This window comes from Gymnodraco acuticeps, unplaced genomic scaffold, assembly GCF_902827175.1.
Source record: "Gymnodraco acuticeps unplaced genomic scaffold, fGymAcu1.1, whole genome shotgun sequence".
In the NCBI taxonomy this organism is placed as follows: domain Eukaryota; kingdom Metazoa; phylum Chordata; class Actinopteri; order Perciformes; family Bathydraconidae; genus Gymnodraco; species Gymnodraco acuticeps.
This window is the reverse complement of record NW_022989985.1, coordinates 4,309,197-4,321,511: the sequence shown is the minus strand read 5'-3', so window position 1 is coordinate 4,321,511 and position 12,315 is coordinate 4,309,197. Positions and strand designations below refer to the sequence as shown.

The following is a 12,315-nucleotide window of genomic DNA, read 5'->3' as shown; positions in this document are numbered from 1 at the left end:
TCCACTTCATTTCTGAGGTCTTACAATGGCATCCGGTCTGTCAGAGAATTTAGTTATACTACTGCTGGTTTAAAAAGCACTCAGACCCCACAGTCTGTTTTATTTTGATTTATTTTCTGGACTTTTTAATTACTGCTTTAAATGTATTTAACGTCTGTCACACCATATCACAATGCTTTTAATGATTTTATATTTTTGTATATGTTGTAAAGCATTTTGAATTACCTTGTGTTGAACTGTATTGCATACACTTGGCCTGCCTTGTCTTCCTCGCCTTGCATTATATGTCAATTTTGCAGAAGAGGTCAACAGTTTAGATTCTGAGAAATTCTGTTTGATTTCCTGAGCAGGACAATGGTTGGGAAGTCCCTGATTGCAGGTCTGGTGGTCCTTGTGGTGGCCGCAGTGAGCCTGTTCCTGGGGGTGTTCATGGGCCTGGGGAAGAAAAACACTCCCCCTCCCCTGGACCACTTCTACTCAAAGGCTGCTGTGGCTGCTGATGCTGGAAAGTGTTCAGAAGTAGGAAGGTACAGCAATTCAGACTTTTGTTTTCCAACTGTGACACAGCGGTATACTGTGTATCTACATGTCTATAGGTGAGTCCATGCTTCTACTAAGTGTATTCTTGTGTTTGCAGGGACATTTTAAAGAAGAATGGGTCAGCCGTGGATGCTTCTATCGCAGCCTTGCTTTGTGTCGGTCTTCTGAATGCTCACAGCATGGGCATCGGAGGAGGGCTATTTTTTGTCATCTATGACGCTGCCACAGGTAAGTGTGCATTATTAGTCCAAACAAACAAAAACAGTTAACTGAGAAGAAACACAATCTGCTATTTATCCTAATCTTCTGCTCAACAGGAAAGGTAGAAACCATTGATGCAAGGGAAACGGCCCCCATGAACGCCACAGAAGACATGTTTGGCAACAACACAAAGCTTTCCCGTACAGGTACTAGCCTGAAGCTGTTTTGAGTATTTCCTAGGCAGAGAGGAGAAAAATGTGGACTGCTAACTTTAAAGATTTTTCATCTAATATTACATGACTCTCACGTTGTATCAGACGAGAGATTCATATTTGAGTTTCCAACTTATCCATCAACTTATGTTCCTTCATGCTTAACAACCTTTCTCTTCCCTTGAGCATGCTTCTGGTTACAGAGTTGTTTTTATTCTGGTCTACCAGTCTGACAGTTGACTGAAAAAAATACCTTTTAAAAAGTAAAATAGTGGTGCTGCTGTTTCTACATGACAGGTGGATTGTCCATAGCAATTCCTGGGGAGATCCGTGGTTACGAGATGGCCCACAAGAGGCATGGCAGGCTGCCATGGAAGGACCTGTTTGAGCCAAGCATTGCCTTGGCTCGAGATGGCTTTCCTATTGGAAAAGCTTTGGCTCATGCTATCTCCAAGAGCAAAGACTCCATTGAAGGAGACGCCAACATGTGGTGAGGGGGAAACATCATCAATGGTAGATTAACGTTTAATGGAGCAACTTTTATCAATCTATTCATTTAATTCTCTGTAAAAAAAAACTATATGCAGGATTTCCAAAATCTTGGCAAATTCTGTGTAGGAAACTTGTATGTTTCTTGAAAAATCTGACTATTATGGAGACAATTGTCTATAGTGATATACATACAGTGCTTGGTGCAGTCCTAGGTAGAGAGGTAGAGGGGTGCATTGTCTGTTTGCCAGCGTGACTTTTTTATGCTACCCCTTGGGGTTGCCAAAGCCGGACATTTAAACATTTCTATTGACAAAACACTAAAACTTAACTGGTTTTCTTCTTTCTCTTTTATCATCTTCCAGTGAGGTGTTTTGTGATTCTCAAAAAAACATACTGAAGGAAAACGACATTGTTAGATTTCCAAAGCTGGCCGAGACGTACCAAAGAATAGCAGAGGAGGGGCCTGACGTGTTTTATAACGGGTCAATGGCACAGATCATCGTCGAGGACATCCAGGCAGCAGGTGTTATGTTAATTCTTGTTCATTTTTCTGTTTATAGATAGATTCAAACTATTTATTAGTTCTTATACTGTAAGACCTGGAAATTGGAAATACCACAATTACTGTCATTTGAGCATTATTCCTTAGTTTAATTTCACCCTGACACTTATGTGCTTGTTCTAGGAGGCATTATCACCCTGGAGGATTTGTTGGAGTACCAGCCTGTGCTTAATGAGAATCCTCTCAAGCTGAACGTGGGGGAATACACCATGCATGTCCCAGACGCCCCCTCCAGTGGCCCTGTGCTGGCACTCATACTCAACATAGTGGAGGGTGAGGAGCTTGGCCAAGTACTTGTGCAGCCATGTAGAAGAAAGGATGTCAGGTTTCCTCAGGTCGTCCCTGAGAATGTTTCTCCGCCTCTTTTGGAAGCAGAAAACAGAGCTACGACTCTGTTCTGTTTGCCAAATTTAATTCACCATCAACACCCAATCTGTTCAGGCAGACCATCTTTAGTCATGCCTTAAATAAAGAGTGGCATCATTAATTTCCAATTGGGGAAATATTTAATGTGTTCATAAATGAATCTGTAGGAATGTTCCCATATTTGTATTGCTTTTCTGTTATTCGAATTAAGAGTTCCCAGTTTTAATGACCTGCCACTGACACTGACTGAAATGAATTATTAACATAATGATACAGAGGACTCAATAACTGATTAAGCAAAGATAATGTGATTCTTTATAAAATGCAGAGACGTTTTTTCCTCATATTATTTTTGCAGGGTACAACTTCACAGGCACAAGTGTGTCAACAGCTGAGAAAAAGACTCTGACGTACCATCGAATCGTAGAGGCTTTTCGTTTTGCTTATGCCAAGAGGAGCAGACTCGGGGACCCACGTTATCTAAATATTACCGATGTAAGCCTTTATTTTTGTTTTATTGTTACGCGTCATAGATTTATTTTGGAGCTTTTTGGCTTCACAGTTGAATTGTACTTGCCACAGTGCAGTTTGGTCAGGGGCACCATGTGCATTTGTTATCAGATTCAGAAATAATGTATTGATCTCCTGGGGGAAATTGGGTCAAGTTATAATGGCTTCATTTAAAAATAAGAATATATATATATAAACAAAGCGAAGTTATGAGAACATTAGAAATTAGAATTAAGTATGAAAAGATTTGTGCATTGTATTAAAAGTAGAACAAAATAAAAAACAAATGTGTAACAATATAAAAAATAATGCTGAAAATGGGATTGCCTAATGTTTAAAATGCAATTCCAGTAGGATTAAAGATAATGCTTAAAACTAATAGTATTAATAAATCATTTTAGCTAGAGTAATTTCAAAGTTGATTATATTTTCTTCTTCAAATTATTACAGTTACTATTACCGTTTTGTAACTGCTGTTGTTTGCCATTTAGGATTTTTCAATCAAACTCTCAGGGAACTGCTGCTCTGAGACAGACTTGTTTTTCTCTCCTCAGCTCATCCTAAACATGACCTCAGACTACTTTGCTGATGGCATAAGAAGTAAAATTACAGACGACACCACCCACCCAGACAGCTACTATGAGCCGGACTACTTTGTCCCAGACGACCACGGGACGGCTCACCTGTCGGTCATAGCTGAGGACGGCAGCGCTGTGGCGGCCACCAGCACCATTAATTTATAGTACGAAGTTTTCAGAGAAGCACATTTGGGTGCATTGGATAGTGCAGTAATACATCTAATGGATTATTATTACTCCTCCTGAAACTGCCTGTCAGAAAGAAAACACTTGTTGATTATCATCTGTGACATGTTTGTGTTAATAACTATTGAAAAGCCGTTTTATTTCTCCAGCTTTGGTTCCAAAGTCATGTCGAGATCAACTGGAATCATTTTCAACGATGAAATGGACGACTTCAGTTCGCCACACATGACCAACGGGTTTGGGATCCCTCCATCACCAAACAACTTCATTCAACCAGGTGTGGCTGGACTGAGTTAACACACTTGTTTTACACCAATCAATGGTTTAGGCTAAAAATTCTACACCATCTTCGTTGGTGGATAGCAGTGTTAAAAACAAAAACATGTTTTCACAACCACAAAAGGTTGACTCTTTCTCTGTTGGGGATGATGCAGAGTTGATGCTTTCACCAGCCTTTTTATTGTTCCTGGATTTGTCAGTGTCACGAACACTGATATCTTAAGCTCACTATCAGCCTCCTCTTCTTACACTTTAAAGCATAAGCCGATTCCAACTGTGTAACCCTGCTGATAGAACATTTGTCTTTTTTTGTCAAATTCTTGTGGCTGTTTTAAGCTTTCAAAATTGACTTTATTAATTATTAAATATATTAATAATTCAATCAATGGTAAATCCAAGGTAAAAGTTCAAATGTAATGGTGTAAAATGGTCTAATTGGGCGAAAACTATATAATAACCTTTTAGCATTGAGAGGTTTGAAAGAAAAGTAGCCTGCTGCATCTCCTTTTGGATCTGTTTTCAGGCTTAGAAAATCTCGCCTTTGAGGGTAACTTTTACCAATCACAGGTCACTTTTGAAATACAATAAACTCAATAAAACTTGTGTCAACATCGGCAAAGCATGTTATAGATTGAGAGAAAATGTTAGTTATAGTTTTTACTTCTGTTAATTGTTAACCAAATGCTCCAGGCTGCGGCTATGTGGCTAGCTTGAGCCTCAAATTACAACATGTCATTGTAAAAGGCTTCAGACCCATTTGTTTGCAATGAAACAAATAACTAGTACTTTCACATTTGACAGTGCTTGTCTGGGAGGGGCTTAGGACAGAGAAGAAAGGGCTGTATTTTGTGTGTGTTTGTTTTGCATTTCCCCCAAAACTTCCAACCCCAGCTTTAAGCAGTTGTAGCCCTATTTTTCTATCTGTTGCAGGCAAAAGGCCGCTGTCTTCCATGTGTCCTACTATCATCTTCGACAAAGAAAACAAAGTCAAAATGGTTGTAGGAGCGTCTGGTGGTACAAAAATCACCACAGCCACTGCATTAGTAAGTCTGATTCATTCACACGCCATCCAGCAGACACAGTCAGTTATTTAACATTTTAAAATGTTTTCTGACTGAAACAGGTCATCCTGAATTCCTTGTTCTTCAACTATGACCTAAAGAAAGCTGTGAACGAACCGCGTGTTCACAATCAGCTCAACCCAAATATGACAGTCGTGGAGCAGGGCTTTGAAAAGGTGGGTTATGCGTGGAGACATTTAATGCAAAATAACATCTGGAAAACTGCTAAAAGGGCCAGGAGCCCTTGGAGCCCCAGGAGCCCCAGGAGCTCAGTTGAAATGTGCAGTATTTTATTTAGCATACCACTGTTTTTTTGGAGTGATTTATTAACGTTCAGGCAAACTTGAAAGCTACATAAAACATGACTTATTAAGTAGTGATTTAGCTTTAGTTTCTGAAATTGTATTCAAACATTGCAATGCAAAAACAATCCGTTCACCCATCAGTATTTGCTAACAATTGCTAATAAACACTAGAAAACAAAGCAGGGGAAGTTAGCAATGTATTGCTTCTGCAGGTATTTGACCTATTGATGGTGCTGGATGAATTAAATATATCCTCTGATAACCATGTCTGTCAATTCTAAGCCATGTTGCTAACATCCTTCTGGGGGTAAGACGTTTGTCAGTTGTAGTTTGATAAAAACAAAATAATAAAACAAGGACTGTGGGTAATCTCAGGTAGCCAGGTCGAGATTTCTTGAAAGAGACCATACGGCCAATATCTTAAACACTCTGCAACTCACACCAAAACAATCTGGATTGATAAATAGCATAACAAGAAAGAGTTGGTATCTTTGATTTTGGCATGAGCCATCTCTTTAACCCTCTGCATTGTACTCTATATGTTTGTGTGATGATGATACCATGGCAGAGTGTTCTGGAAGGTCTGGTCCAGAAGAACCACATCACGCAGCTGCTGCCGACTCCAGACTCTGTGGTCCAGGCGGTGGTGCGGCAGGGGGAGCGTCTCTGTGCGGAGTCCGACCCCAGGAAAGGAGGCTATCCAGCGGGATACTGAGCGTGACTTCAGGACCTTCTGTTCTCCTCAAAGACACTCGGACAGAGCTTCAACACAAACAGGTGCCTGCACTGGAGACTCAAGCAGTATTTAAGCCATGGAGACACAGCCACCACTTACTCAAACATGGAAAATGACTCCAATTCAAAACCTTTTTTACTCGAACTCAGTAATTCAGCATTTATATTCTTCCTTTTTGGCATCATTCTTTGAGGTTTTAAGTAAAATAACTGGTAGTTTGACTCTTGGATCACCACTACTGGGAACTGGTGATTTTTTCAACACATTCTACTTTATAAAGTGAACCTTTTTTAAGTATGTCACAGTATTGGACATATTGAAAAAACAACCGAATAAGTATGAATAATTACAAAAATAAAATAAATGTTTTTTAGGTAAGAATCTGAGTGGATGTAGGTTGTCAATGTAGTACCTTCATTTTATTGTCTTGGGAAAAAAGCTGTTGTCAATAATTGGACAATTTGTCTGAGAAAGAGGGGAGTTTGGTATCAACCATCAATTACAAGCTAGAGCTTTACCAAATAAATAAAAACACCTCAGGTTGTTTGCCTGTTTTATCAAAATGTCTACCTAAACTTTTCTTCTGGTGTACAGTAAGTTGATCCTGAAAACAAAGAGTATAGAAGAAACTGAACGTGTTGTTTTCTACCGTGACTCTCTAATGAAACTATTACTTTTTGAATTGTAAATGTTTAATATCGAGTAGAGGTTAAGTGAACGTATAGTATATTCTGAAAAATACATTTGCAGATATATTTTTCTAAACATGCATTGTTCTTATGCCATGTGTGTTGCCATGCTTGTTATTAAACATTTTGAACAAAGATGTTTTATTTTACCACACGGACCCTCTGGGTATTTCTGTGCTCACTGCTACATTTTCTTTTAGTCAGATTTTGTTCTTCTGTATTTTTAATGAATCTCATACGAGGATGATTAGAGACACATGTGAAAAATGTATTTGAAGTATACGTTTAGTGGCAATCCAGAATAGTTTTGCTTAGATAAATGTCAATTGAGTTGCTCTCAATCCTCAAAGGAGGTAACACATATGTTTAAGCATGTGAGGCACTGATGAAAGTATTACAATTTCTATATATTTGCACTTTTAAAACAGGGTGCTTGTGATTTCAATTATATATATTTACAGCAAGACTGGTAAATCATTGTCTTCACTCAAATAGAAATTCTAAGCAACCAGGACTGAAATCTTAAGGGTTGGCAAAATGTAGTGCGGTAAATACATTTAGTCCAGGGCACAAGCAGTAAAAACATAAAAGCAGCAGGCTTAATAAATGTTTCGCTTGATGAATTAAAGGTCACATGTCATGGCCGTTTCCACTGATCATAATTCCATTGTTGAGGTCTACTAGAATGGATTTATACTGTGCAATTTTCCAAACTCACATTGTTTCACATACAGCATCTCTGTAAACTACGTGTATTCACTCTCTCCACTAAACGGCTTGTTGCAGCTCTTGCCCCCCCCTCCCTGTGAGCCCAGTGTGCTCCGATTGGTCGGGACCAGTCGGGACCTTGTGAATCGCGCTGAGCTCCGTGGAGGTGTGATTTCCTTGTTTAGCGATACACAGCAAAACACAGCCAAACTCACCCTGAGCACACACAAAGTCACAGCCGAAGTAAAAACAATAAGTGTGGCTTGATATTGAGTAAGAAAAAGGTTGATAAACGCTGTGAGAATGGGTCTGCAGAGAGAATTTCGCCGCGATCCCAACTGTCTGTTATCTACGGAGCCCCTAAAGGGACATGGTAAAAAAACAAAAAAACAGAGAGAAAACAAATAAAGTCAGGAAAACGGATTTGTTTCTTGTGCGCACGAGAAACAAATCCGTTTTCCTGACTTTATTATTTTTTTTAGAAACTTACCGATGCACCAAGGAGGAAGTGGAACACGAGACAACCCATTTCATTGCAGACTGTTATGTTTACGTGGGGAAATGACAGTGCATACATTATTTGAGATATATTTTGAAGTCAGACTTAATTTTTTTTCACACACACACACACACACACACACACACACACACACACACACACACACACACACACACACACACACACACACACACACACACACACACAGAGCCAGTGGCGGACTGGCCATCGGGACGTTCGGGACGAATCCCATTGGGCCGATACCAAAGTGGGCCGCCCGTCACTAGCCGTCTAAGTACGATATATATCTCAAATAATGTATGCACTGTCATTTCCCCACGTAAACAACAGTCTGCAATGAAATGGTTGTCTCCTGTGCGCTTCACTTCCTCCTTGGTGCACCGGTAACTTTCTCAACAAAAAAAAGTGCGCACGAGTTAGTAAAAAAAAAGTCAGGATAACGAGTTAGTATCTCGTGCGCACGAGATACTAACTCGTTATCCTGACTTTTTTTTTCTCTCTGCTTTTTTTTTTTTTTTACATGACGCAGGGGTGGCCAACCCGCGGCTCTCGAGCCGCATGCGGCTCTTTGCCTAGTTTCATGCGGCTCTTCAGTTCATATCGAATTTTATATGTGTGAGTTTGGGGGAGAGACACTGACTCCTTACTAGTGTTGCACGGTGTACCGATACTTGAAAGGTACCGCGATACCCTGCCGTTAAAAACGTTACGATTCCTCCGTTTCATTAGTATCGGTACTTTAAGAATGACGGAGAAAAGTACTCCGGTGAGAAAGCGCCGTTTTAATAAGAGCCGTGTGTGTTCAGCGCTCTGCTTCCACTCCCTGCACTGCAGCCGTGCCTGCAGTCCCTCCCCTCTCAAGCACGCTCTAACTCCCTCCCCTCTCAAGCACGCTCTAAGTCCCTCCCCTCTCAAGCACGCTCTAAGTGCCTCCCCTCTCTCGTGCACGCGCTAGCTGCCAGAGCATCTGAGAAAACGAGAAGTATGGCTGCAAGTGGGAGTGCAACTGCCGCTGCGCCTCGGCTTGTTGACAAAAAAGACGCCAGGAGCGAAATTTGGAAGTATTTGAGCCATATCTCTGACAGTGAGGGCAAGCCTACGGACACCACGAGGCCTGTCTGTAAGACATTTATTAATTGTATTTAATACGAATTCTTGTCATTTATTTTATTTATTGTTCTCATTGTTTAAACGTTTGTGTTATGGTTATGGTTCTGGTGTGAAATAAAGCACAATAATTACATTTAAGACCGTTTCCCTTTTTTTAAAAAAATATCGAAAAAGAATCGGAATCGCAATTCTTGACTTGGTATCAAAACCAAAATGTTGGTATCGTGACAACACTAGCTACTCCTGACAGTTAAACCTGATATTTAGTAGGTCTGTTAAGTATTGAATGCTGATAATTCTGACGTAATTTGGCCGGTCAAAGTTGTTTGGGCTCGGATAAAATCGCTCCGTTACTTTCGTCCCGTGTTATGTATGTTGTGTATGTGTGGTGTCAGTGTGAGAGGATGACAGCGCGTATAATTTTGATGTGGCCCAAGAGCCAATCACAATAATACCTGCGATGCAGTGAACCAATCACCTTTGAGGGGGGGGGAAACCTATCGTTGATGAAACATTATCCAGTATTTCCCCTGCCATTGTCTTGGAGGGGCGCTGCGCCCCGCCAACGGAGCCCTGCGCCCTCCTGAAATTCAAGGTGTTTAAAAAAAATATATATATACTTTTTAAAAAATATATATATATAGCACCAAATTGCAAATAATCTATAACTACTGTCACTTTTCACATTGAACATGTGCTCTTTTATTAAATAAACTAAACGCTTTCATTTTAAGTTGTGAGTTTAGTGTTTTTGACCCTAAGAAACACTGATGCATTAATCAATAACAATAATCCACAGCTCCTCTCTCTGCTCCAGAGGATTTAAAAAAAAAAATATCCCAATGCCACAAAAATGCATCAGTGACGTGGTTGAAATCTTGTCTCCAGAAAACAAAAAACTGAAACAAGCGGTATCAGTGACTGTGTGTTTGATGTGGCTCTTTGCAGTAACATAGAAAAAATGTGGCTCTTAACCTCTGACTGGTTGGCCACCCCTGCTTTAGGGGCTCCGTAGTTATCAGCCTGCAGCCAGGGAGGAGAAATCAGCTGAGCTGCCTGCAGCACTGAGTGTGTGAGGAAGTCCGTGGATTGGTCAATTTGGACCAATCAGCGGGGGCTTAACGTAGCGGCTCCGCGGACGCATCGTAACGGCTCCACGGATTGGTCCATTTCGTTCCGGGGACGACATGACATCATGATGTACCCGGAAGAATCAAATGGACAGTGACGTATCTCCAACGAGGCGTTTTGGGGAGGTATTTTCTGTGTTAGAGTTTACTCGCTACATGGTGTACTTTGAGGTTGTATGGAGTCAAATTTGGGTCAATATTCTAGCATGTAAAACAAGCATAAAATGACCCTCGCGCGCAGATTAAACCCCCGCGAGCGGCTCTGCGCCCGCGAGTATGGAAAGCCATTTGCGTCACAATTCGCGCGTTTATTCGCGCGGATTAACGGGGAGGTCCGTTTTATAAACGGGGAGGTCCGTTTAAATTCAAAGTCTCAGTAACCAATCAGTGAAGAGCAAAACCAGACCAAAGCAATCTGTAGATGAAAAGTTCCTGACAGTGTAAGGCTGTAAATTGTACGTTATTCCAGATTCAGGGGACTATGTATTAATTTGGCTTTCAATATAATAAATATATCAATCAATATAACCTGCCTTCATTGTCTTTTAAAATAAAATCGCCTTGGGTAAAATGTGGGTACCCTGTGACCTTCGACAAGGTCAAAACTGAGGTCAGAGGTCAAATTTTCATGCCGCACGGTGCCCTTTACGGCACAAAGGAAGGTCCGACAGCTTTGAGCTTGGTCTTGTTGGAACCGTCTCGGAGAGCAGATGCAGATTGATGCCTCTGGTTCAACGAAATGTCAAAGGTTACGCCTTAAAATGTAACAAAACCTTCCCTTAAGGCCTTTTGAGATGCAACTGCTGCATGAGTTTTTAAAGGACTTTGGAAAGGGCTAAAGAGATACTTTTTCACAGGGCATTGTTTTTGCCTTAATGATGGACAAAACACAACAATAGACGTGAATAGGGGGACACAATCATGTTTGGACCTCATACTTGTGACGGATAGTTTAGTTAAATCGTGTGAATGGTATGTAAAAAGTGACTGTACCATAGGAAGTGATCATTACCCAGTAACATCACACTTGTGTAAATGGATGGAGAAGATGATAGTGTATAGACTATAACATGTCTTAGAACAAAGAGGGTTACTGAGTGGAACGAGTGGTGTCATAAATGTTGCATTTAATATGTTAATATATTGTTTAATGTTACACTTCACACAAGTCACGACTGTTTGCAGTTAATGTCGTTGCCGTGTGTAACGTTAGTTTATATAATGTGCAGCGCTTCAAACAGTGTGCTGCCTTAACCCTCTGGAGTCTAAGGGTATTTTCTCGATTTTTAGATGTTTTCTTAAATCACCTTTTAAATATATTTCTTCTAAAATGGCACCCATGTGTTACATATCAAAATGTTCAGGACAATCTCTAGTATTGCTATATATGCAAATTACTCACCTTAGAGCACTATTTGATGAGATAAGTAGCTCAAAAGCTTAAAATTTGACATCCGATTTTCGGAAAATCTTCAAAACTCTTGTGAAAACACAAATTTACTCATGTGATCAAATTGTTTTGGTGTTTTAGATTTGGTTACCAAAGTCTTAGGATTACAAAAGTAGTGAAATATTTGAATTACACTGTATATAAATGTGTTATTCATGTCTAAAATGAAATTTTATAAATTCGCATTCTGAGTAAAACAGCTGTCAATCACTCTACTTTCACCACAGCAGGGACTGAGATATATCAGGACTGAATAATGACTTCATCTTACATAACAAGGTTCATGTGATGTATAAAAAAAAAAAAAGAATTGAGCATTAGAACTTTTTTTTTCAACCAACAATTTATTATAATACCAACAATGTATATAAATATAACTGCAAAATCTCACTATTTACAATATTGAACATCAGAACTTTTTTTCCTTCAACCAACTATTCATTATACACTGACAAAATGATCCTTCCTCCAGTAGTCCAATACATTGTCCAGTTTCAGCAGCCCCATGTATTTATAGAAATCCTCTACAGTCAAGTCAGTCCATTTGTAGGTTTTACCCTTTCCCCATCTCCTGTGCAGCCCGCTTGTTTGTGTTGGTACAGAGTGTCTGTACTGTTAGTGCACTGAAGAACAGCTTGAACAGGTCAAGGGGTTTGTTTGATACTGTTGAGCTGAGCTGT

At 40.0% G+C, this 12,315-nt stretch overlaps 1 protein-coding gene across 1 annotated transcript; it reads left to right on the top strand.

Annotated features, from left to right (window-relative positions):
- The first annotated feature begins 354 nt into the window (after positions 1 to 354).
- ggt1a (gamma-glutamyltransferase 1a) lies at positions 355 to 6,007 on the top strand. The gene is made up of 12 exons (XM_034212684.1): positions 355 to 527; positions 638 to 768; positions 858 to 947; positions 1,251 to 1,443; positions 1,808 to 1,968; positions 2,131 to 2,280; positions 2,732 to 2,868; positions 3,438 to 3,625; positions 3,797 to 3,924; positions 4,857 to 4,969; positions 5,050 to 5,163; positions 5,861 to 6,007. The coding sequence occupies exons 1-12, from the start codon at positions 355 to 357 to the stop codon at positions 6,005 to 6,007; spliced, it is 1,725 nt and encodes a 574-aa protein (XP_034068575.1).
- Positions 6,008 to 12,315: the final 6,308 nt, after the last annotated feature.